Below are 27462 nucleotides of genomic sequence, written 5' to 3'. Positions count from 1 at the left end.
TGATTATAACTGCATAATGAGAGTATAGTTCCTCGCCATATCTGCCTAGAAAAAACACAACTTTTAATTTTCCGTTGGTCTTAGTACACGATGTAACTACAGAAGAGTCAAGTTTTAAATAGGAAAAATATCGAAACTCTTTGGTTAAACTCTAGGGGAGCTGGAAAATGAACATATTTTCAAAAAAAGTGGAGTGTCCCTTTAAGGATATCTTATGTGAGCTAAACTTAACAAAAACGTATTAGCTATTTTAAAAGGGGGAGGAGCCACTTAGTATGCCCCATCCTAAAAAGCTGCGCATTTTAATGAACTTCAGTGGGCCTTTAACATTTAAAGCTGAAGTAAATGAGCAATAATGTCATCAAGTCTTCATTTGGGCAATAAGTAAAAACTTATATTTGTGATCAATTGCAATTAATTTAAGATATGAATAAATAATAATTAATTTATAAAAAGCGCTTTTAAAATAATTTATTTGGTTTATTCAGAACTCTAGTAAAAATAAAAACAGGTCATTTAATTTTAATAAAACGCTGTGTTCTCCAGTTACAGTATGTTTATTTCTCAAGGAAAGGCACTATGTGATCTTTGCAGTGGAAGTGAAGGGAATGCCACACGCCGTGTCTGATCGGTCACGGAGATGTAGTGGACTTGAAGTGAAAGCGCACAGACACACTCTCGATCTAAGGGTCTTTAATAGACCCCTCGCTTTAGCTACTTTTAAATTCATAAATGAATGCAAACTTCACACAGCAATATCCTATCCTACCAACAGAGAGGGAGCAAGAAAAAGTGTATAAATCACAAAAAAGAGGAATTTTAGAGAGATTTAAAAATAGAAGGAAAGCACCGTCTTCAAAACACGAAGAGAAAGAGAGAAAACAGAGAAAGTAAAGGTTTGTAAAAGCAACACTAGTAAACTAGACAGGTGAAGACATTAAGAGATAGACATACGTCTTGGTTGCCCATGTCCCAGTACGGTCTCTCCCCGAAGGACATGACTTCCCACATGACGATCCCAAAGCTCCAAACATCCGAGGCCGAGCTATAGCGATGGTACTGAATGGCCTCAGGGGCCGTCCACAGCACCAAACTCTTCCCTCCGTGCTGAATGAGTCAAGGAGATCATTTTATGTCACATACTGAATCAATTTGTAATAATACAGTACCATATATCCTAAATCCTACATGCATATATGTAATTGTACAGTACAAAGAGTAATATAATATATATAAATATTTGCATGTATACTCTGTATTTACTGGAAAGCTACTTTGCTACAAATTATGAAAAGCACTATAGAAAACAATTTGAACTTATTCAAAGAATTTAATATCATAAAATGCATTGGGTTTTACCAGTCAGCATACAGAATGGTAACCTTTCATTTTAAAATACTCAGAATTACAACTGTGAAGCTATAACATACTGTACATATTTGACATACAAAATATAGCAATTCATTAAAAACAAAGTGATACCGCGGTATGAGTACATATTGATGGGTGAGGGATCAATTTATTGCTGTTGTATATCCTGACCTTCACTTTCATCTTATCATAACAGAAGTATGAAGGAGCTCTTTAAATAATCTGTACTTTTAGCTGAGCACTCAAAAAAGCATAAAAGTTTGATGGAAACTAGATGACAGCTGAGCTTTGACTTATAAAGAAATGTGCTGACTGCTATTGGCTCCTCAGAATCATTTCAGAATGCTGTGTTGCATTATGGTAAAATATTCACCAGCGTGCTGTAGACGGCCTCTATCTTGTCATCCTGGAGAGGTCTGAAGCCTGACACTTTGCAGACCAGGTTGCCGTTCACCAGGACCTTGTGAGCCGCCAGCCGGCGATGGATGAAGCCCATCTCTGTGAGATACTTCATTCCAGACGCCACTCCGCTCAACAGATCCACCAGCTGAAGAACAGTCAGCTGTCCTTCATGTTGCTATAAACAGGAAAGAAAGAAAAAAAGTAGAATGAAGTATGCGATTGTCATTTTTTTTTTTAAATATAATATTTTGAAATATTACACAACGCTCGGGAGAAGATAAACCATGGCAACACTATTTGTGGAGCATTTTGGATCCATAACATGTAAATGTGGGCGGGGCTACCCGAAATAACTTACAAAATATCTTGCCAATCCATGCTTGTCTACCCCAAGTAAGAAAATGTCTTACCCGCAGGAAAGAGTCCAGCGCCCCATTGGTCAAACTCTCCACCACAATCATCATAGTGTTACCTGCAGAAACACACACACGCATGACACAATTAACCAATCAAAATCATGTATTCCAGATGCACAATAAAGGCAGTTATATGAATAACTTCCTGTGGATGTCAAACAGTGAGTGATAGAAACGTGCCGAAGAAGAGACAAGGGACAGACGCTCCATTAGGGAGGCGGGAAGCAGTAAATCCCCAGGTATTACAGAAGAGCGAGATAGTAAGAGAGAGAGAGAGAGAGCAAAAAGGAGAGATGGATCCCTTAATCACATACACTGACACTAGCAATCTGGAGCATTCAATGAACAGCCCAATGAGCAGAAGTCTACACTATCAGTCTGGTCAATCTACCATCCCCAGCTCCATCACACCTCCTGCGGGGAGGAGCAGACAAGCCTGACCAACCCCAATCAGAGAACCTCCTACTGGGCTCTTAGCTCCGGGTCCTCGTCAGCTGCGGAGGGTCCGCGATTTGACAGGTGGATGAAAGCACGGGATGAAGAAAACTGTGGTGAGTGTGAAGCTTTCAGGAGATAAACAGCAAGAAAAAAAACTGAAGATTTGCAGGTGGAGGAGGCGAAGTCAGAGAGAAAGATTAGAGTCATTAAAGGGGGCTTGCTGTGATTTGGCCACCAATTACTTCAAACTGAACATCTGCTGCTGTACTCACCGAATGTGCGCGCACACACACACACACACAAATTCGATCAGAAAAAACAGTAATTTATTCTTCTCTCTGAAATGCCAATGAACACATCAGGGCTCGCCCTCCTTTATAAAACAACACAATTACAGCAAGAACCAATTTTGTTTTGTTGATAAATACCAGCATATGTTGAAATAGTCAAGAGGACATTCAAAGGGATCATATAATCAATCCAAAGCGGATTTTCTCATGCACTTTTGAAATGAGTTTGTTGTAACTTACATAAACAATTCGAATTCAACACATATAAACTGTCATACATGTGTGACCCTGCCAGTGAAAACCCAGCAAAATTCAATTCTTGTGATTTATTGTTTTCTACATAGAATGTTCTTAACATTATGTAGGATGATTTTGTGAAAATATAACCTTGATATCTTTAACATTGACTGTGTAAAGCATAGGTCACTTACAGGCGGACTGCGGTCCGGTCATGGACCCAGAATCCATCCCATACGGACCCGGACCTACAGCCAAAACGGTTATGATTTAAAACCTAACAGGGCGCGAGTAGCTTTTGTACTACTTGGTTTAGCTGATGATGGAACAGACACAGACCAACTGCATGCGAGTTAAGCTATCCCACGTATTACCACCACCAGCCAAACAACTCTGCGCATTTCAGGCAGTCAACATTGCGACACTACAGTGCAAAGATGAGAAAGGTAGAGGCAAGAAAAAGACGAGTGAGGGGAGAAACAGATGAGTGAGACAGAGAAAGGGAGAGAAACATATGAGTGAAATGGAAAAAGAGAGAAACAGACGAGTGAGACTGAGAAAGGGAGAGAAACAGATGAGTGAAAAGGAGAAAGAGTCAAACAGATGAGTGACACGGAGAAAGAGAGAGGATCAGACAAGTGAGACAGAGAAAGGAAGAGATAAAAACGAGTAAGATGGAGAAAGGGAGAGAAACACATGAGTGAGATTGAGACAAGGAGAGAAACAAATGAGTGAGATGGAGAAAGATAGAAAAAGACGAGTGAGACCGAGAAAGGGAGAGAAACAGACAGGTGAGACGGAGTAAGAGAGAGGATCAGACAAGTGAGAAGGAGAAAGGAAGAGATAAAAACGAGTAAGATGGAGAAAGGGAGAGAAACAGACGAGTGAGACAGAGAAAAGAGGGAGAAACAGATGAGTGAGATTGAGACAAGGAGAGAAACAAATGAGTGAGATGGAGAAAGATAGAAAAACAGACGAATGAGACAGAGAAAAGGAGAGAAACAGACGAGTGAGATGGAGAAAGAGAGAGAAACAGATAAGTGTGATGGAGAAAACTAGAGAAACAGATAAGTGTGACGGAGAAAAGTAGAGAAACAGAGGAGTGAGACGGAGAAAGAGAGAGAAAAAGACGAGTGAGACGGAGAAAGGGAGAGAAACAGATGAGTGAGATGGAGTAAGAGAGAGAAACAGAAGAGTGAGATGGAGAAAGGGAGAGAAACAGATGAGTGAGACGGAGAAAGGGAGAGAAACAGATGAGTGAGATGGAGAAAAGATGAGAAACAGATGAGTGAGAGGGAGAAAAGGAGAGAAAAATACGAGTAAGATGGAGAAAGGGAGAGAAACAGACGATTGAGACGGAGAAAAGGAGAGAAACAAATGAGTGAGACTGAGAAAAGGAGAGAAACAGATGAGTGAGATGGAGAAAGAAAGACAAACAGATGAGTGAGACTGAGACAAGGAGAGAAACAAATGAGTGAGATGAGTAAAAGAGAGAAACAGATGAGGGACATGGAGAAATAGACAAGTGAGATGGAGAACAGGAGAGAAACAGATGAGTGAGACAGAGAAAGAGAGAGAAACAGACAAGTAAGACGGAGAAGGGAGAGAAACAGACAAGTGAGATGGAGAAAAGGAGAGAAACAGATGAGTGAAACGGAAAAAGAGAGAGAAACAGATGAGTGAGACGGAGAAAGGGAGAGAAACAGATGAGTGAGATGGAGAAAAGATGAGAAACAGATGAGTGAAATGGAGAAAAGGAGAGAGACAGATGAGTATGACCAAGAAAAGGAGAGAAACTGACGAGTGAGATGAGTAAGAGAGAGAAACAGATGAGGGACATGGAGAAATAGACAAGTGAGATGGAGAAAAGGAGAGAAACAGATGAGTGAGACAGAGAAAGAGAGAGAAACAAACAAGTAAGACGGAGAAGGGAGAGAAACAGATGAGTGAAACGGAGAAAGAGAGAGAAACAGATGAGTGAGACGGAGAAAGGGAGAGAAACAGATGAGTGAGATGGAGAAAAGATGAGAAACAGATGAGTGAAATGGAGAAAAGGAGAGAGACAGATGAGTATGACCAAGAAAAGGAGAGAAACAGACGAGTGAGATGAGTAAGAGAGAGAAACAGATGAGGGACATGGAGAAACAGACAAGTGAGATGGAGAAAAGGAGAGAAACAGATGAGTGAGACAGAGAAAGAGAGAGAAACAGACAAGTAAGACGGAGAAGGGAGAGAAACAGACAAGTGAGATGGAAAAAAGGAGAGAAACAGATGAGTGAAATGGAGAAAGAGAGAGAGAAACAGATGAGTGAGACGGAGAAAGGGAGAGAAACAGATGAGAGAGATGGAGAAAAGATGAGAAACAGATGAGTGAGACGGAGAAGGGAGAGAAACAGACAAGTGAGATGGAGAAAATGAGAGAAACAGATGAGTGAAATGGAGAAAAGGAGAGAGACAGATGAGTATGACCAAGGAAAGGAGAGAAACAGACGAGTGAGATGAGTAAGAGAGAGAAACAGATGAGGGACATGGAGAAACAGACAAGTGAGATGGAGAACAGGAGAGAAACAGATGAGTGAGACAGAGAAAGAGAGAGAAACAGATGAGTGAGACAGAGAAAGGGAGAGAAACAGATGAGAGAGATGGAGAAAAGATGAGAAACAGATGAGTGAGACGGAGAAGGGAGAGAAACAGACAAGTGAGATGGAGAAAAGGAGAGAAACAGATGAGTGAAATGGAGAAAAGGAGAGAGACAGATGAGTATGACCAAGGAAAGGAGAGAAACAGACGAGTGAGATGAGTAAGAGAGAGAAACAGTTGAGGGACATGGAGAAACAGACAAGTGAGATGGAGAACAGGAGAGAAACAGATGAGTGAGACAGAGAAAGAGAGAGAAACAGATGAGTGAGACAGAGAAAGAGAGAGAAACAGACAAGTAAGACGGAGAAGGGAGAGAAACAGACGAGTGAGACAGAGTAAGTTGAGAAAAATACAGAAAATGAATTTATTTTCTCTTATTTTGAAATGCAGCCCTACTTGTATTTAGTTAATGAGAGAATATTATACATATCTATAGTCATACATATATGTTCAGTTGTTACCTGACAATAAATATTGTCAAAAAGTTTTGGAGTTGCACTGAATTCATTTGATTTGGCAGTGAGATATTGATTACATGCAGATGTTGATACACCTACTAAATAAATAAATAAACAAATAAACTAGGCTACATAAATACATATCACACTATATCACCTGCACTGTTTGTCTCTAATATGCAAAGGAAAGCAAAATAAACTCCATTTAAAGGGACAAAAGTTTCTTTTACTTTTAATATAAAAAAATTAATTTCATGGTCTGTAAGCAATATTTTCGATGGGTACTCAATTTACCCACCATTGACAGGTGCGGCAAAGAGGTAATTTTGGTCCTGATAATGGAGTTGAACTTTTTTTAATGTTCTTTTGTCATTACGCAGTCTAACGTACACAATCTCAATCCTGTCTCTTCATGCATTTGTACTATTCTCCGTATCTAGAATCAATGCCACAATTCAGAGACAAAAAAATCAAGATTCACTTCAGCGCGAATACACAAAGTCCCACACTAATATAAATTCTCCAAGTTCTTTAATTCGGCAAATCTGCTCGTGGTCTCCTGCCCCCTCTGGTCTCACTCCACAACACCTTCATCATCCCTCATCCCTGCGGCAAGAGCACGGTAGGCAAATCCATTTGGCTGCTTTATCTCCAGGAACATCACATCGATCAATCAAAAGATGGATCTGTTCTCCCAACTCCATACCTCCGGCCAAATTTCCTCCCGTCACGCAGTGGACTGGAAGTTCCTGGTTACATTTAATCCCGATTCTTCTCCCTCTGTCCCTTCAGTAGATGATAACATCTAAACCTCCTCTTTCTCTTTGATGTTGTACCTCTGACGGCCATCCATCCTGCAGGTATCGACCCTTTCCCCTTTCTTTTCCGACTCTTATCAGGATCGGACCATTTATTCAGAGGTTCGCTTCCCAATATACTGTCCGATCATTCTCTTTTCTATTACTGCAGTGGGACATCCTGCTAATCTTCACTTATCTTTTTCAATGGAGGGACGTCTATTCTTCCCTCCTTAATCTATTCAAGTTGAGAGTCATGAAATGCCTAATTCCTTTCGATCTTTGCCTTTCCCTGTCCCGTGAGGAATGGGTCCAATCAGCATGCAGCTTTTATTCTCTGGTTTCCTTTCTCTGCCTTGTTGGAAAACAAATGCATTGTCTTAGCCCTAATTTATTATACATTCCTTTTGTCTGTACTGACCTCGGGTGATGACTCCCTCCAGACGAACAATGTTAGCGTGATCGAACTGTCCCAGAATTCCCGCCTCGCTGAGGAACGACCGTCTCTGTTTTTCCGAGCAGCCAGCCCGAAGCGTCTTAATGGCCACGGGCAACTCGCGCTTGCTGGGCAGTTTCAGGCAACCCCAGCAGACCTCACCAAAGTCTCCTGCAGAAGGCAAGTTACATGTACATTTAATTATGACCCAGTTTGTAGTACCCATATTGTATACCCTCATAGAAAACCTGTACTGTGTGCTTGAATCTATTTTAGTGGAACACAAAGTTATACATTTTTAAAGGGGACATTTCACAAGACTTTAAGATGTCAAATAAATATTTGGTGTCCCCAGAGTACGTATATGAAGTTCTAGCTTAAAATAACCCACATTTAATTTATTATAGCATGTTAAAATTGCCAGTTTGTGGGTGCCTTTTAAATGCAAAGGAGCTTTAAGGGGCGGTATTATCCCCTTCTGACATCACCATGGGAGCCAAAATTCAATAAGCTATTTTTTCACATGCTTGCAGAGAATGGTTTACCAAAACTAAAGTACTGGGTTGATCTTTTTCACATTTTCTAGGTTGATAGAAGCACTGGGGACCCAATTATTGCACTTAAACATGAAAAAAGTCAGATTTTCATGATATGGCCCCTTTAAATAATCCTTATGCAGGTCTTTCTTTACAAGAGAGGTCCAAAATCCAAAAAGACAATTTAAGGGTCATAATAGCATTCCAGTATGACTGTGCTTTATTCCAAGTCTTTCAAAGCCATATGATAGCTTTGTCCAATATATATATATATATTGTGGTTGCAGTCCTTCTCTACACAAAAATTCTTCAAGAATTTCTATTTTTGTCTTACACTGAAAGAAAAACTGTGAGAACAATTCCTTTAATGTCTGGTCTTCATAAATACAAACCCAAAGTGGTTAAAAAAACCTTTAGCAGGCAAGAGAAGAATGTTTTGATGTCTGGTACCTGTATGGACTATCCTCTCTATCTTAATGCTGGAGATGTCCAGCTCTTTGGCAAAGGCATGGACAGCCTGGAGCAGATCTTCACACGTTTCTGGGTCAATGTAAGTCCTTCTGGTTGGGATTTTAACTAAAAAAAAGAAGAAGTATAGTTATGTGCAAAATACAGTATAGAACACTAGAAATTTGTTTTATGTTTATGTCTACAATCACATTCCCATTTGTGTGTGTACTACCTGTAATAAATGTCTATATAACGTATAAGAAAGAGTGTTTAAGAGTGATTTTTGTTGCTGTTCAGGCTACACTGCAAAAAATTATTTTTAAGAAAAAAAATCTTTGTATTTTTGTCTTGTTTTCATTAAAAATATCAAAATATTCTTAAGATGCTTTTTCTTGATAAGCAAAACAACCCAAGAAAATAAGTCTATTGTTTAGACCAAAAATATCAAATTTAAGTGATTTTGTGCATAAAACAAGCAAAAAAAATCTGCCAATGGGGTAAGCTAATTTTTCTAGAATTTTTCTTGAATTTAGTGCTCAAGAAAAATGTTCAAGATTTTTTTGCTTACCCCACTGGCAGATTTTTTTTTGCTTGTATACACTGTATTACTTACTTAGTAATTTTGTCTTGCTTTCTAATATTAAAAAAATAAAGAGTTTTTTTTCTTAAAACATGTCAAAATATCTGCTCACATACAGCCAGTGCAGCAGTAAAAGAAATAAACTTAAATTAAGTTTGTTATTAATTTGAAACTGGAATTAAGTTTATTTTTCTTACTGCACGGGCAGATATTTTGACTTGTTTTAAGTAAAAAAAACTTTCATCATTTATTTCAATAAACAAGACTTAATATCTTACACCACTTGCTTACCAAGATAATGTATTTCAATTTAAGAATTTTCAGATATTTATATTAGAAAACAAGACAAAAATAATAAGACATTCATTTTTTGCAGTGTAATATCAGATTTAAGTGATTTTGTACATAAAACAAGCAAAAAATCTGCCAATAGGGTAAGCAAATTTTTCATGCATTTTTCTTGAATTTAGTGTTTAAAAAAATGTGTTAGATTTTTTGCTTACTCCATTGGCAGATTTTTTTGCTTGTTTTATGCACAAAATCACTTAAATCTGATATTTTTGTTCTAAAAACTACACTTATTTTCTTGGGTCCTTTTGCTCATCAAGAAAAAGCATCTTCATTTAAGAATTTTTAGATATTTTTACTGAAAACAAGACAACAATTCTAAGAATTTTTTTCCTGAATATCATTTTTTTGCAGTGTAGATTTGAGTTTGATGCGTTTTTTTCTGCCCGGCAGACTCCAAAGACACCTCAGACAGTATGAATCTAGTCATACATCATGTAATGTATTAAACATGAATTAAAATGATGATTTTCAGCATTCGTTCTGTCCATTCTTTTAAGTTGTGGCTGCGCTACAGTGTGTCAGTGTGACTCTGAAATGTGCTTACAGCTCCACATCGACCCGAACCAGACCAGGGGCTCAACTTCACATTCTCATAACAACTTATTGATCTGAAGCTCACATACATACACACACATACTTAAAACTACAATTACAAAGCAAATTAAAGGTCCTTCGTTCCATCACGAGAGAGCGGCTCAGGATCGAAGACCTCTTCAGCATGAAAGAGCCTTTTGCATTCCGTTTGTTACCTTTAACGCAGCGATTTTTAGCTGCACACATTCCAATTCCTCTTTGGGTTTGTTTATCAGATCGGATCAGAATGATTTGACCACCGTACACAAACATCATACATAAAGCATGTATTAAAACTGACTTTACACAAGAAAACAGACTTGCGCACAAACACAATTTACTTAATGAACTGTTTTTAGATTTAGGTTCTGACAGATTTAGCTATCTTCTGGGAACAGTTGTACTTGTCTCTAAAGTACAGCTAAGTAAACCCCAAACTGAGTTTGCATAATCTGAAGTATTAAATCCACAAATAATCTTATAGTCGCCCAATTTTACACACAACCACACACACACACTCACACACACACACACACACACACACACACACACACACACACACACACACACACACACACACACACACACGCACGCACGCACGCACGCACGCACGCACGCACGAAGCAGGCCTCCGAGACTTCACCAGGGTTTCTAGGTCATCTGAAAACAATCTTATAATACAAGCATGGCGAAATACTGTCTGCTATTAGAAAATAGTTGTATAACCGATGAAAAAGGCAAGAACGACTCTTATAATATAGTGACAATGCTAATGGGATTTATTTTGCTAATTATTATAATTTTTTGATAATTTTACGTTTATTCTGGGGTAAAATTACTGTCTGACATAATAGCCTACATCAGTGGTCTCAATCTCCCGACCCCCTCTCTGCTGCCGCCGTCTGCTGTCAAAAATATAACATAATCCGGCCCCCATTTATATTTATAAAGTGCTTTTCTGCAGCACTTAAAGTGCTTTACATATAAAAGGAGGATTCTTCTCAACCACCACCAATGTGCAGCATCCACCTGGATGTTTGATTATTGACGTAAACGTTTAAAAGTCAAGGCGCTTCTTTGTTCTTTCAAAAGCGCTTGGGAGGTTGTTAGCTTAGTGCAAGGTTTTAATAGGAAACCTTATTTAAGATACGGTTAAAAAAGATTTACTTACTGATATATAAAATAATGCATAAGAAGTTAAAAGCACTGTTTATATTTTTTAAGTAATATTATTATTATGTTAAATAATAGAATTTAAATGCAGAACATATACAAAAATATTGTGCTTTTAGATGAAAATAGCTATGTGGCCCTTTGACACGATCACAGAAATGGCCCCAAGCTGCTTTGCGTTTGAGATTCCTACATTTTAAGATACAATCAAAAGTTATACTCTTTACACTTACTGTATACTGTTCTCATTATTTTAATTGTAAGTTCTGCTGGAAAGTATAAGATCTGAAAGCTTCTTTGATAATCATAAAGTCACTTTTTGTGTTTGTGCCTAATTCTTATCTGCATGCTCATGCTTAGACAGCAAAACTGTGAAGATTGTTAGTTTAAAAAGTATACACACACTTACTGTACTACATTTATTATCGCCTTTTTTCTGCATTCTTTATATTTTATTATTCATATATACATTACAGGCTTACTGTAATCTATATAATCTACTTTCGTTCCCATCTTCTAACTTGCTTATAAACTCATATTCATTTTACTTTATCTTTATATAAATATTTAACATCTATATTGATTTTGGGATATGCATAATGCTGAGCAAAGTGTAAGTGTTCAGTATATACAATGTTTCTTTAGGGCTTTCCCTTAGTTGCTTACAGTAGATGTCTGTATTATGTTCAAGGTTACAGATAAGGACCTGAATTCTGAATTCTCACATAAGATGGGAGCTTTAGTGGACTGTTAGATTTCTTTTTAATGGACAACTTAAAAATGAAAATCTTTTAAAAAATATGAAATATGCTTAAAGGATTAGTCCATTTTCTTAAAAAAATCCAGATAATTTACTCACCACCATGTCATCCAAAATGTCGATGTCCCTCCCTGTTCAGTCGAGAAGAAACTATGTTTTTTGAGGAAAACCTTCCAGGATTTTTCTCATTTTAATGGACTTTAATGGACCCCAATACTTAACAGTTTTAATGCAGACTCTAAATGATCTCAAACGAGGCATAAGGGTCTTATCTAACGAAACGATTGTCATTTTTGGCAAAAAAAATTTAAAATATGCACTTTTAAACCCCAACTTCTTGTCCATATCCGGTCCTGTGACATGCCAGCGCGACCTCACGTCATCACGTCAAGAGGTCACAGATGATGTATCGAAACTACGCCCCAGTGTGTACAAGTGTGGAGAAAGAGGACCGTTCCGACGTTGTTGTATGTCGAATGATACTAATTAATGTCTTTGTGTCAGTTTATTGTTTAAAATGGTCTGCAAATGTGCGTTTGATATATGTAACACGTGACCTTTCGATGACATTATGCAATGACGTGAGGTTGCGCTGGCTCGTCACTTAAAAGTGCATATTTTTTTTCTTGACAAAAATGACAATCGTTCTGGTAGATAAGACCCTTATTCCTTGTTTGGGATTGTTTAGAGTCCTTTGAAACTGCGTTGAAACTGCAATTTTAAACTGCATTAAAACTGTTAAGTGTTGGGGTCCACTAAAGTCCATTAAAATGAAAAAAATCCTGGAATGTTTTCCTCAAAAAACATAATTTCATTAGAATCTGGACCTTCTTTTGATAGACCCGCCCCACACATACGCCAACCAGGTAACGATGTCAGTTAGTAGACGCCCCTTACTGCTGATTGGTTACAAGTGTGTTTTGGTACTCGACTCCCTTTTTCAAAGTGTTTTAAAAAATGATGCATTCCGACTTTAATCCAATACAGAATTATTTAAAAACACATTTATCATGTAAGACATAAACAAATCTTTATAGCACTGCATATGTGTGTAAATGCATTTGCATGTTAAATGCGATACATCACAATCGCAGCAAGTTAATGAAGACATGCAAAAGTAGGTCTCCGCGTCTGTCAGACTGCCTTCATGTACGGATACGCCGTAAATAAGACAGACTCAACACACACCAGCTCAAAAGTGTGTGTGTGTGTGTGTGTGTGTGTGTGTGTGTGTGTGTGTGTGTGTGTGAGAGAGAGAGATCGGCGTTCATTGTTTAAGCAAATTTAATACCTCAGCAGCACAACTGCTCTGCACAGACGCTCATTACTCAAAACACCACTGCTGCTCTGACACACACACACACACACACACACACACACACACACACACACACACACACACACACACACACACACACACACACACACACACACACACACACGCCAGCATGCACATATACACATATTAATGTACATCAAAAACTAACACTAACATCTGGTCGAAATTTGCAAAGGTTGCCAGAGAATGAGATAACTAGGTGTCCTGAACACTATACAGCTGTTTTTAATATGAAATATTTCATTTTTGTTCTCAGTGCTTGGCCCTGAACCAAAAAAGGGTCAGAACTGGCTCAGATGTACTTGGCACGAACCGGGAACCATCATTCAGCTTTATGGTCAACAGAATCTTGACCAGCCGTAAGAGCGGATCGAACCAAAACCGGCAGCCGTTTGATGGAAGAGTGCTATGAATGTGGCAATAATGTGCCATCTTTCTTTGTTTGAAGGCTTGTAATGCCCTTCCCCCAGCACTCTTTCTCTCTCCTGTCATCACAAAGGGCGTCTGAAGCATGCTAATGGACCGAAGCATTAGGCTGGCTGGTGTATAGGCACGCATACGGACTTAGACACTAATGCAGTGTCTCTTTAAACTTCCTTAATCTCTCTTTTTTTCACAGATCACTCTATTCTGCACTCATTTTGTCCCTTTCTCCTTCCCTCCATCCTAATCTCTCCATGTCTATTAAAAATGAACCTGACAGTCCGATTTTGTGAAATCGATGCACACGTGTGTATGTGCGTAAAATGTGATACTCACATTGGAAGTAAAGCTCATCGTCTCCTTCCTGGCTGGCCTTACTGTATCCACACTGTCTGTGAGAAAACACAAACACAATAATGGGTCATGAAAAACAACAACTGCGACATATGGTTGCTATACGATATACTGTAGAGAAAAGGTACTTAAAGTGACAAAACTCATTAAAGTTATTTACAAACTAGTTCACGCTGACACTCTAAATGAAATAGTAACAGACTGAAATTGTGATACAACAATTATTTCCCTTGAGATGAAAAATAACATTATTTTAACTCTCAGAGACTTGCTGTAAACACTTTTGCAATACTTTCAAATTTAAAGGAATTAAATAAGATACCTGTTTTTCAATAAAAGTTGCTATAAGCTCACACGTTTGACAGAAACATATTCACTGGACAATATGAAACTCCCGACATGCCAACAATCACACAACATGCCCTCTGACACCCTTTACTGTTTTAAATATACTTTAGCAAAATTTAAAACATGTAAACAGCTTATGACCTTAATTTGATAATTAGAGAGACAAACTACTCCAACTTATTTTCAATTGTAGCCTAATGAAGCTTTATACAGTAGTAAAGTCCATGTCCAAAGAAAGTCGCAATTTCTATATTGTGACACATTTCTAAGCAAAACAGAATTAGTGGCCAAGGCTCATGTTTTCCACTGTGAATTGATTGGATCTAGAAAATTAGGCATTTCATTTAGTGTGTACTGTAAGGGCTCGCAAAATTTCAAAATCCCTGGTAGCCCTTCGGGCAGGCACTCTTCAGTTTTTGGTAGCCCGAAATGAATACAGGTAGCCCAAATAAATGTTATTAATGTAGAATATTGAGACAAAACATCTATCAAAACACAAATAACACATAAAATAATTAAATAACAATCATCAATACAAATATTTACTTCAACTGAACTGAAATATCTATAAACTTCATTCAGAAATATTACCTGAAGTCACAGATTTAAAAAAATGCCACTCGCCGACGCCAATGCAAAGCCTATAGGGCCAGTGACCACAATGCATTGTTGTTTTTTAATGCTGTTGTTTTTTAACAAACAAAAAAATCTGGATTTCCATGCAAAAATGTTTCTGCTCATCTCCACACTGGGTCACAAAACTCACAGTTTGGATCATACATACATTTAGATTAGAAAAATAGTGGCCACTGTCGCTTTAAGAGCGAGTTCTGCACAGAGTCATACTGCAGCCTTCTTCGTAATTCTCTTTACTGCACATGTAATCTACACTCACCTAAAGGATTATTAGGAACACCTGTTCAATTTCTCATTAATGCAATGGTGTAATGGTGTGGGGGATGTTTTCTTGGCACACTTTAGGTCCCTTAGTGCCAATTGGGCATCGTTTAAATGCCACGGCCTACCTCAGCATTGTTGCTGACCATGTCCATCCCTTTATGATCACCATGTATCCATCCTCCAATGGCTACTTCCAGCAGGATAATGCACCATGTCACAAAGCTCGAATCATTTCAAATTGTTTTCTTGAACATGACAACGAGTTCACTGTACTAAAATGGCCCCCGCAGTCACCAGATCTCAACCCAATAGAGCATCTTTGGGGTGTGGTGGAACGGGAGCTTCGTGCCCTGGATGTGCATCCCACAAATCTCCATCAACTGCAAGATGCTATCCTATCAATATGGGCCAACATTTCTAAAGAATGCTTTCAGCACCTTGTTGAATCAATGCCACGTAAAATTAAAGCAGTTCTGAAGGCAAAAGGAGTCAAACACAGTATTAGTATGGTGTTCCTAATAATCCTTTAGGTGAGTGTATATCACTTTAAAGCTAGCTGTGAGAGATTTCACTTTTACGTGAGGATAGTAATGACTGACATGACAACTTGGAGAAAATTTTGCACAACAGATCCTCAATGACAAATCAGTACTGCTTACTTCACGTTCAAACATGATTTAAGTACCCGATTCCTAATTTACATAATTTACTCTCATAAAATCTGTGAGAGAATACATAAGCATTTAACTTTAACTAAGCCATTGACGAGTTATTTCGTCAATTAAGAGAAAATAATTGCATGAAAAAACGTGTTCCTGATGAGTTTTTATGGTAATCTGTCATATCTGCGATTATCCACTAGATGTCGATCTTACCTAATTTATAAAAAACTCAAGCAAATTAATTATTTTGATAATTGTTCTGATTCTAATCTCTAACAAAATTCCTTCACAAAAATGCAACTATTTGAGCTCTTTGCAAAAACATTTTTTTTTTTGAAGAAAAATAGCCTACCCATATTTAATAATATGTTTATTTATTTATTTTATAGCGCCTTTCAAGAACCCAAGGTCGCTTCACAATGTGGGCCTAATACAAATAATAAGACAAATATACAGACAAACTGCTTTTTATGACAGACAAACAAGCAGCAGGCAGATGGAGACATTTAAGAGTTTATAAACAGAGAAAAAAAAAGATAGGATGAAACATTTTTTTCCTGTTTTGTTTGTTTATTGTTTGTTTGAAAGCAAAGGGTCTCTTATTTCTTTGATATATTTGTATGTTTATATATTTCTAGAAGAAAATTTGCCTGGAAGGCATTTTGTGAAAATCACAAAGAATGCTGGCGGGCAACTTTTCTAAAAAAAAAAGGCGGGAAATGAGTTAAATATATTTTTACTCCCTATATAAGTCAAGATAGCCCAATGGGCAGGGTGGAGATTCATTTTGGCAGCCCGACTGCAAGGCACAATAGCCCCTGGACGTCCCAGCCCCAGGAGCAATTTTGCAAGCCCTGACAGTACACGCACCAGCAGATTTTTGAAACCCAGCGCAGGCGCGTACAGAAAAATGTAGTATGCGGCCTAGGATATGCGTTGCATTTTGTCGCAATGCACGTACGAGTCAACGTACACGGACATATGGAATTACAAGATGTTTTTTTTGATGCTCTGCCAGAATCACCACAAGAGGGCGTACGTACAATTTTAGATTTTGATTAAAGTTTGATTCATGAGGGCACATGAATAAAAAGAGCAACACAGATAAATTGTTTATAATAATTAAATTGTAAAAACACTGCAATATTCCATTACAAAATAAGAATTATTGACAATTTAGAAAATGTAATGGGGACTTTAATAGCTAAACATTTCATGCTCCGAGATGAACATACTCGTGTTTCAACCTTGTAGCTTACAGGAAAGGCTTTTAAAGAGGTCAATCCATGTGTACAGCATTATAGAGATCAATTCGTGTGTGCTGCTCTATACACTATATCCATTTCCAGGTACTCTGGGGTTGGGAAGGACTCAGATTTGTAGTTCACAGTAAGGAGATAAAGCAGTACGCTGGAGAAGCGCTGCTTTGACAAAGTTGTAGCGTCAGTGCAAGCTTCTGCAGGATCTGATGGTATTTGGACAATTTTACAGTACGTTGTGGATTAGCATGTCACGACGCCGGGGAAAAGCATGCACCATAGGAGGGATTACAGATATACAGCACACACACACACAGCAGGGGTGGAGAATTATTCAAAAGGTTTTGCAAAGTTTCGCGAACTCCAGCCCTGCGTCCGAAACCGCATACTGTGACAGTACGTACTAGATTAGATGAAGTACTTACTCATCTACGTGAAAACAGTATATTTTAAATAGTATGAATATGGGTACTTGGGTAGCGTAGATGAAATTTGGATGAACTGTAGTAAATCCACCATGCTGATACATCGAGTGTCGCACGTCGTCATGACGACAGGTAAGCTGTTAACTTGGATGCTGTTAAACGTGGGAACAGCTGCATTACAGCTTTTTGACATTTTTGAATATAACAATGAATCTTCTTCATCGTTGGGAAACTTCTCTCATGGGGGCTAACGGGATAGTAAAGTATCCATCAAACGCACACTCCAAAATCTTACCGGAAGCACCGGTCTTCTACTCTTTTTTTTGTCAAATACTATGAATTCGGTCATACTACTCGCCTCACCTACTTTATAGTAGGAAAGTAGGCGGTTTCGGACGCAGCACAGATTATTTGCCATACCATTTGCAGTACTAAGTAAAAAGATGCGTTGCATGACCCACACCAAACAGAAGTCAAACTTGACTTTTATTGTGTGTCTGTGTGTGTGTTGGCAGGCAGTCTATTCTAAATAGGTGGCGAGCATAGGCATTAAGTAGATGACTACAAAGACAACAGGGCAGAGAGGAACATGCAGGTGCACACACACTTGGCATCTCCTAGGTCTTGGGTTCGAGCTCTCTGTTAGCAAACTGTTAGTGGTGGGAAAGTCAAGCGAGAAGGAAGATGGAGAGGGAGATGGAGGGTTGCGGAGAATCGCAGGCATGCCTGTACCTGGGAGACAGCTGCGTGGAGGGAGGGTGAGGTGGAGGAAGAGTAGAGAAGGAGGTAGAGAGCAGCACCACACGTGCAGGAGCTACGTTGGAGGGTCTGGAGAAGCCACTATAGAAGAGAGGAAGGAAGGGCCTGAGAATAATCTTTCTTTAGGGAGGCTGTGGTCACATGGGCTTTGACATCACAGTACTGTATAGTAGTACACTAGATGGCCAACATTATGTAAAAAGTCACAACTATGGTGTTAAATGGGATCTGTTCCATTTTTGTTGCTGTAACAGCTTCAAATGATGACATCACTTCCTGTTATGCAAAGTAACTTCTAACCTATTTAGTAGATGAAGCGAAATCTCAGACTGAAAAATAAAGAGAAAGATCCCTTTAAACCAGAGATAAACACCATGAGTGCATTTTATTTATCAAATGACTTTGGTATGATGTAATGGTACGATTAAAGTCGTAGAGATAGAAAGACGAAAAAGAGGGGTCAAGTGAAGTGAAGGTCTGGGATTGAAATTTGTGATAGATCAGTGTGATGAGAAAAGAGAACGCGGATGAGCAGATACTAAATATCACATACTTGTACACTGTATGCTTTTAAAAGTAATCAAACCTTGGGCTCAAAAAAAGAGAAAACTGAATACCTTGAAAACTCTTAAGTACTTACAGTAATGTTCAAACCGAACTTGACATTGAATTCGAAAAATGTAAACGCTAAAGGCTGTTTAGATGATGAGATGAGAGTCGTGACCTAACAGAGCTGAAAGTAAGTTTACCGATCTAAACTACAGTTTTAATTCTTTATTTTATAAAACAAGCTACAGTATGATTTACTGCAAGCTGACTTTCATCACTCTAATTGAAACAGAAAATAAATAAATCATTTACTGTTATCAAAAAAGCATACCGTACCAAAGTCAAGGATGAGGGTAAGTATGCATATATGAGTGTGTGTACTAATGAGCAGTATACAAAGAATATTGCATTCTGCAATGCGATGTGGTCGATTTGATATTCAACTTCTAGCGTGAGTGAAAAATATTAACTGTGCATATTTTTTCTATTTAAAAATTTATTTAGCACCACTTAACCTAATGTGACAATGTTTGTAATTCATTATTGTACTAAGATGTTTTAAAGAGCCCCTACCTGTATGGTCTGATTCACAATTTTACATTTCCTTGTAAGTGTGTATTAGTACATTTTAACGATTTGCAAAAGGTCATAAACTGTAAAAAAAGATGGACGTAGTGTCCGTGATGTCACCCATAGGTTTCTGAAGATTGTTTTGAAGCTTAAAGTAGGCGTTGCCTGTCGTCGCATCTTGGCCGCGCGTCACTCGCGGATATCAGAAAATGGATAAAGAGGCGGGATGTGGGTGAAGCTTTGGTGACTGGTTGCTGAAACCACGCCTGCCTAGCTCGACTCTAGTGACGGCAGTTCACCCGTCACTCAAGTGGCCACGCCGTTAATTATGCAGAACTTTAAGGCTTAATATAATTTAAATGGATGAGTTACAAAAAAATTCACCACACTCACATTTGTCATGAAGGGCAAAATTAGCTATATAAACCAAAAACTATTTTTGTACCAGGCTGTAAACATATTATTTTCTACTGTAAAGTTGGGCATTTTAACATGGAGGTCTATGGGAATTGACTTCCTTTTGGAACCTGCCTCTAGCGGCCAGTCGATGAATTGCAGTTTAAATCCCTTCCGTATTGGCTTCATCAGAGAGATCAGAAGATTGCCCCTCGGCAAATACCCCAATACAAACGATGACGTGAGTTATCGTCTCCAACGTAAATCTCTTTTCTTGGACTACAACAAACACACGGATTGTAGGCAACAGACATCCTGGGCCTATTGACGTAGACAAGACCGACATTATTATAATTCCTCCCGCTTCGGACTCAGCCTGTAAGTTAACTCCTGTTAGCATTGCATTGTGAGCGAATCTTTCAAACATGGTAAGGAGCGTCACATTTCCAGTTGATGTCAGAGGTATTCAAACCAATCACAGCGTACAGATTAGCTGGCCAATCAGGGACACAGCGCTTTTCAAATCGACAAGTTTTATACAAAATCAGTGCGTTTCAGGAAGACAGGGAAATCTGGAGCTACAAAAATATACGGTATGTGGAAAATAATGTGTTTTTTGAACCATAAACCACGCAAACACATTGTATTATACCAAATATACAAAATAACATTGTTTTTTAGCAATGAAATAGATGCACTTTAAGTTTAATAAATTTAAACCTACAATTTATTTAAACTTTCATTATTTCAAATTTATTTCAACTAGTGAGGAGTTGCTATAAATTATAAAAATAAAGTTTTTTTTAAAGTTTTTTTACACGCGAAACATGAACACGTTATATTGCGCACCGTAAACACAATTAAAGCTTCGAAACACAGGAAAAACGACACCTTTAAGTTACAGCAACTCATGAAAACAAATATTAGTTGAAATGAGTTGTAAATTCAAGTTGATTAAAAGTATAAATTTAAGTGAAACAGATTTTTTTACAGTGTTATATTATTATTGTTAATCAGATGCAGCACAATGTGACAAATCATACTGCTTTTTTAACTCTTTCCCCGCCATTAACGAGTTAACTTTGAAGAAACCTTCCCATATTTGAGAGGCGATAAGAAGAAAACTAATCAAGGTAGAAAAAAATGTGTTTTTTTATTGAAAGCAGAGGGTCTGTTCTTTCATTTAATATATTGTTTATATATTTAAAGAAGAACATTTTCTGAAAGGCATTAAAATTTAATGAAAATCAGGAAAAATGCTGGCGCTGGCTAGCAACTTAAAAATACGCTGGCAGGGAAAGAGTTAAATGTGTTATATAATGCATATCGTTTCTATATACTATATTACATTTTTTTTAAGAACAGTAGTAGTATGAATAGTACATACTGAAAAATATACAGTAGGCAAAAGTAGTAGTGTTTCATTCTAAACACATCCATAAGCTCTCTCTCTCTCTCTCTCTCTCCCTCTCTCTCTCTCTCTCTCTCTCTCTCTGTCCTCAAATGGAGACCATAATATATTGAAGGCACACAAAGGGCCGTCCACAAATACCAATAATCTGCTTACTGCGTGTGTATGTGTATGTGTCAGTAATTGAGTGTTAATAATAAATGAGATGTTTTTCCCTGAACAGGAATAGAAAAAAACAAGAGCCACATCGCAACAAAACAGACCTATAAAACACAAAGCAGACCTATAAAACAATCTGTGTTAAGACCAAATCTGACAGAAACATTTCTTCACAGAATAACACAAGACGACACTAACTGCATCTGCATGTGGAAAACAAACAGATTTGTGTGTTTTAAAAATGTTTGCTTTCATTCACCAAACGTGCATACAAAACCTGTTCTCACACAGAAACCATATTTAACATAAATGTATATTATTTATTATCTGCAACACATGCAAAAACTTTTTTTAGGTCTTACGTCTAAATTCACTTTACGTCAGCCATTTTGTCCGTTTGCCCAATCCAATTTCACACCTGACGTATGCCAGTGTCTCAAATAAGCCTCCCTCACACATGCAATTCATCAATAGCGACCGCTTCATCACAGAAGTCAATAAATCCACTCAGATCAGTGTTAGACGGCACGCGTCTGGATTCTGCGTTGATGTGCGGACTGATGATAAAGTTTGTGCTTGCATATTAAAGCGTGTTTTGTCGTGATTGACAGTGTCTGGGTTGGCTCTGTGTTGCGTGTGGTTAAGAATGAATGAGAACCATTTCACACCAACTCAATATAATCCATTCTCATCAGTCTGATTAATGGAGAGCCGTAGGAGCGTGTGTTTCCTATCTGCCTTGACATTGCAGCTGGATAGAGATTCATTAAAGCATTTGTGTTTGTGTGAGTGGGTGTGTATGCATGGCATAGCTCCGGTCAACATTGCAGTTTATTTTGGCCAAGAACCATCTATTGAAACAGGAACAGAGAGTCTGGTATTTATGTGCTGTTTAAAGACTGAAATGATGGAGACCACAATATAAATGATTTATAATGTGATGTATTATAAGGTAATGTAGGTTGTGGTTTAAAAGTGCATATTTTTTATTTTTCTTGTCAAAAATGACAATTGCTCGCTAGATAAGACCCTTTTGCCTTGTTTGAAATCATTAAGTCCTTTGAAACTCCGTTGAAATAAACTGTTAAGTGTTGAGTTAAGTGTTAAGTGTTGGGGTCCATTAAAGTCCATTAAAATGAGAAAAATCCTGCAATGTTTTCTTCAAAAATCATAATTTCTTTTGGACTGAACAAAGAAAGACATCAACCTTTTGGATGACATGGTGGTGAGTAAATTATCTGGATTTTTTTAAGATTCGGATACAATACAGATAGCAATATATCTCTCCACAGCCTTTAAGAGGGAGACATAGCCTTTACAAAAACACATGTGACATGTGCACATGTCACACAATCGTAGCAAATTTGGATTGAGTTATTGTGCTTACTGGCTAACAACAGCATTGTTGATTTCTCCAAATGCAGGATTCACACACTAGAGAGATGAGAGATGAGTTTGTGTGTGTGTAAGAAATGGACTTTAGCAAATCTGTTGTGATTTATTCTGATGGATGATTTTGCAGACCGAGGAAGTAGAAAAAGGCTTTTACCAATGCGCCTGTCATACTGCAGTTATATACGGGCATTCAATAGCGTGAAAAGACGACTGTTGTAGCACGGAAACTGAAAAGGGACAGTTTATCCCAAAACTAATGAGTCATGAGCAGGCTCAGAGGGAATACCCACAAGTTTCTGCCACTGAAAAAAATCCACTGAACCCACCTGAGTATTCAAGAAATGTAACAGTTTTGTATTTGCAAAAGCACTAAATATCAAAGATAAAGTACAGTAAAACATTAGATGTACCTTCTCCATATCAGCAGTCCGATTCCGAGAGTAAGCAACATGATAAGAGCGGCTACCGAGACCACTATGATGATCACCACGGGACTCTGCTCACTGGAGGCCAGTGCCACTTGAATAAATAACAGATATACAAAGACAAACAAAAGATATAGTTAGTATTCATGGTATAAGTCATTATATCTGCTTTTAAAGCACTGGAGCTTGACAAGAGAATTCATCTTTTAAGTTTTTTGTATAGATTGATAAGATATATTTTGATAAGATTGTAAAGGGAGTACATTTTTGCAAGCTAAAACGTTTACGTTTTAAAGGGGATATATCATGAAAATCACGACTTTTTCCATGTTTAAGTGCTATATTTGGGTCCCCAGTGCTTCTATCAACCTGACAAATGTGGAAAAGATCAACCCAGAAAATTTGTTTTGGTAAACCATTCTCTGCAAGCATGTGAAAAAATAGCTCATTGAAATTTGGCTCCCCTTGTGATGTCAGAAGGGGATAATACCGCCCCTTAATCTGCACTATCCAACCACACACTGCCATTTAGTGCAGAGATCAGCTCATTTGCATTTTGAAGTGCAGCACATTTTTGCTCACGCCTACCAAATGGCAATTTAAACATGTTATTATAAATTATCTCTATGATATTTTAAGTTAAAACTTCACATACGTACTCTGGGGACACCAAAGATTTATTTGACATCTTATAAAAGTCTTGAGAAATGTCCTCTTTAACATTTTGATCTAGGAGACCCTTATTTTTGCATCTCCTCGACAAAACACTTCGGGTGTGAATTGGAGAAATGATAACTGCTGTCTAAGTTAGACATAACACAAGTCTGTGAAATCCAGGCTAATGTCTCATAATTGACGTATATTCGAGTGAAATGGCTAAAAAAAATCTAGGGTGGGACATTAAAACAGATTGGATCGTTGGAAATTGGGCCATGTTGCTAATTGCTAATCTTTTCTCAAGAAAAACAAGTCTCCGATAGCCCCGCTATCACACCTTTACTCATGATAGGAAGTGAAGTCGTTTTGAGGAGGGGAGGAGGCTAACGTTTTGATTAAAGGGGGCATGTCAGGAAAATCTGACTTTTCCATGTTCTAGTGCTATAATTGGGTCCCCAGTGCTTCTATCAATCTAGAAAATGTGAAAAAGAACAACCCAGTAACTTAGTTTGGTAAACCATTCTCTGCAAGCATGTGAAAAAATAGGCAGCCTAATTGAAATTTGGCTCCCCTTGTGATGTCAGAAGGGGATCTTATTATAACAATACCACCCCTTAATCTGCACTATCCAATCATGGCACTATCACTTAGTGCAGAGAGATAGAATTAATTGACAGCACAATTGAGTTTCAATTTTAACAAACCACCATCATTGTGATCAGTGTTTGCATTTCATCAGCTCATTTGCATTTTAAAGTACACACCCAAAACTGCACAGTGACAATTTTAACATGCTGTAATAAATTATCTATATGGTATTTTCAGCTATAACTTCACATATGTACTCTGGGGACACCAAAGATTTATTTTACATCTTAAAAAGTCTTGTGAAATGTCCCCTTTAAAGATTATGAGGGCACATATATTAAAATAATAATAATAATAATAATAAAGTGCACAGTTAAGTCATTAATAAAAAAAACCACTAAAATATTCCATACAAAATTAAATTTCATGGTAAAATTAATGGGTATTCACAGCCTGGGTCAAATGTTTAATGCCATACTATTATAATGATGTTATTTTTTACAGTTGTGTTATTTATAGGAACATAAAAGCTGTTTTTGTGGAAAAGAGAAAAAGTAAACAACACTGTAGCAGAAAACTAAATTCACTGTATACTGCAAGACACTCAAATACAAAAATGCTTAATTCTTAAGAGAGACGGCAACTTCCCACATACAGCACCAACTGAACGCTCAGAAGTGTAAAAATTCTCCACTACCCCAAGCCTAGCAGATTTTTTCACATTTGAAAGGACAGGAAAACCCCAAGCAGGGAATAAAAAGCGAAGAGATAGTAGATGTAGTCTAAATGGTTTTCAACCAGGGACCAAACGTAGAAGCTGTTTAAATGCTTGTTAGTGCAATACACTGTGTGAGGTCATGTGTGCAGTTCCTTCCAATGTGTTTATCCAATATGAATGAATCCTCCTAAATTAAAAATGACAGCAAGTTTTTGCACTTAAAACTCATTGTGTCACTGTAAAGCCAAATTGTAGTGTGTATTAATATACTTTAAAAAAACGTATTAATAATTCACATATCACATTCAATACATATTTATGTGACAAACCGAAAAGCTATTAGGTCTAGTTTAAATACAAAAAAAATGCTTTTTATGGGCTAAATGGGTTTCAGTGTATTTCTTATTTCCAAATGGCTTTCTCTCTACATAAACAAACTGTACACTTTGTTATATTCTCTAAAACAAGGCTTTATATAGTATGTTTAGACACTTTTAGAGACAACATTACACTGCTAGCACTAATAATAAATGTCAAGCATTGCTGAATTCTACTTAAAAACACACACATTAACTCACATTCGCCTAGCGTCTGCAGCTCCAGTGGATTGCTGTACGCCCCGTAGTCAAGGGGAGGGGGAGACACGGCCGCCACAGGGCTGGATGAAGAGGCGGTGGCCGGAGAAGAGGGCGATGAGGAAGATGAAGAAAGAGGAGGTGAGGACAGAGAGGAAAGTGCTGGGCTGGAACAAGTGCGGATCAGGAAGACGTAAGTGGTGCCCGGTTTTAGGTTGTTGACGCCGATTCTAGTGGCGGCCGTCTTTACCGTGGAATAACTCTGGTCTTTTTGGTCCTAAGGGAAGATGGCAAAATGTCCAAAATGGTCAATGAGTGAATTAAATTGTACACATGTTTAATAAGTGCATGTAGGTTTCCACCACACTGGAACTTACAACCACTGCAAATTAAACCGGGAGAGGTGAGTTAATGTTAAAAAAAACTGCTATAGCTTCAAACCAAGATAATTGGAAGCAAAACCTGGTTGAGTTTTGCATAAACGATTATGTAGGGCTGGGATTAATCGCGATTCATACTAATAATGCCTGATATTATGATATTATGCACGGCTCTTTCGTGTATTATGGCTCTTTGATCAGTAGAAAGTCCTTATTAATCTAAAATCACTGTGAGTTGAGTCGTTTATAACATGCATTTAAAAAAGTAACACTCGTCAAACATAATCAATATAAATATTCTTTATTATCATAAAAATATCTGAAAAGGTTTGATGAACAGTGATATAAATATGCTTAAAGGCATCCCTGAAGCTGCATGTGTAAATGGTTCTTCTGTGGCACATATTGAGTTTCTGCACAATAGCGCCCCTCTGGCTTTTGGATGTTGATAATAATTTCACCAAAATTTATTGCGAAGCGTAGCAAGCAGAATCGCACGATTTATCATCCCAGCCCTACGATTATGATCTTTGCCTGATAAAACAAAACTGCATAAGTTGTTTGCATTTCAGGTTAGCCGCTTATTAAACATAAACTGTTAAATACTATGCACATGAATGCCCTCAGTGCTCATAAAAACAGCATTATTTTTCTTAATAGAGATGTTGCTTGTTTTTTTCAGTGCTTGTTGGAGCAAGTTTACATTATAATGCCTAATGGCTATATACAGGTATCTACCGCAGCTGACTGGCATGAATCTCTATGTTTACTGTAACTGTACACATTCAGTCTACCAGACCTTTGTGCACCTTTGTGCTTCAGTTGAGGCGATCAGATTGTACCTTTTCATAGTATTTGATTTCATACTCTGTGCGACTGCCGTTGGTATATGCAATGGGTTCCCTCCAAACCAAAGTCACACTGCGCTGCTCAACCTTCTCTGCCCGGAGCTCGCCCACTTGAGAAGGTGCTAGAGAGAGAGAGACAGACAGACATGGAGCTGTAAATAATTATAGGAAAACTGTGAGAATTTTCCCTGTCAGCCCCTCCAACTGTGTGAGATGCTGTTAAAGATCTGATAAAGATGCTCTCTTGTCAGAAAGAGGTCACACCTGTCCATATTGTGCATTTATTGTCAGTTATGCTTAAAATAACTCTCTAACTTCCAGCCAGTACCAGGTATATAATGTAAGTATTCAACATACAATGACCAACACAAAGCATCTGTCGGGGTGTATTTAACCATTTCACAATTCTTTAAT

The 27462-nt window shown here is 37.9% G+C and overlaps 1 protein-coding gene across 2 annotated transcripts in view; it reads right to left on the bottom strand.

Moving 5' to 3' along the window:
* Positions 1-27462, bottom strand: part of LOC129455266 (ephrin type-A receptor 7) — a 164491-nt gene that overhangs the window by 2520 nt on the left and 134509 nt on the right. The window contains exons 6-15 of one of the 2 annotated variants that reach the window (XM_055219944.2): positions 27043-27170; positions 25824-26097; positions 23268-23376; positions 18351-18458; positions 14007-14062; positions 8472-8597; positions 7471-7656; positions 2184-2245; positions 1745-1948; positions 955-1107 (exon numbers count right to left, since the gene is read on the bottom strand). In XM_055219944.2, coding sequence (XP_055075919.2) covers positions 955-1107; positions 1745-1948; positions 2184-2245; positions 7471-7656; positions 8472-8597; positions 14007-14062; positions 18351-18458; positions 23268-23376; positions 25824-26097; positions 27043-27170 — 1406 coding nt within the window. The remainder of the gene's footprint in view (positions 1-954; positions 1108-1744; positions 1949-2183; positions 2246-7470; positions 7657-8471; positions 8598-14006; positions 14063-18350; positions 18459-23267; positions 23377-25823; positions 26098-27042; positions 27171-27462) is intronic. The other variant, XM_055219945.2, reaches the window with a different exon arrangement.

This window comes from Misgurnus anguillicaudatus, chromosome 20, assembly GCF_027580225.2.
Source record: "Misgurnus anguillicaudatus chromosome 20, ASM2758022v2, whole genome shotgun sequence".
Taxonomy (NCBI): domain Eukaryota; kingdom Metazoa; phylum Chordata; class Actinopteri; order Cypriniformes; family Cobitidae; genus Misgurnus; species Misgurnus anguillicaudatus.
Note: the sequence above shows the minus strand (reverse complement) of the source record. Positions and strands in the feature narration are given on the sequence as shown.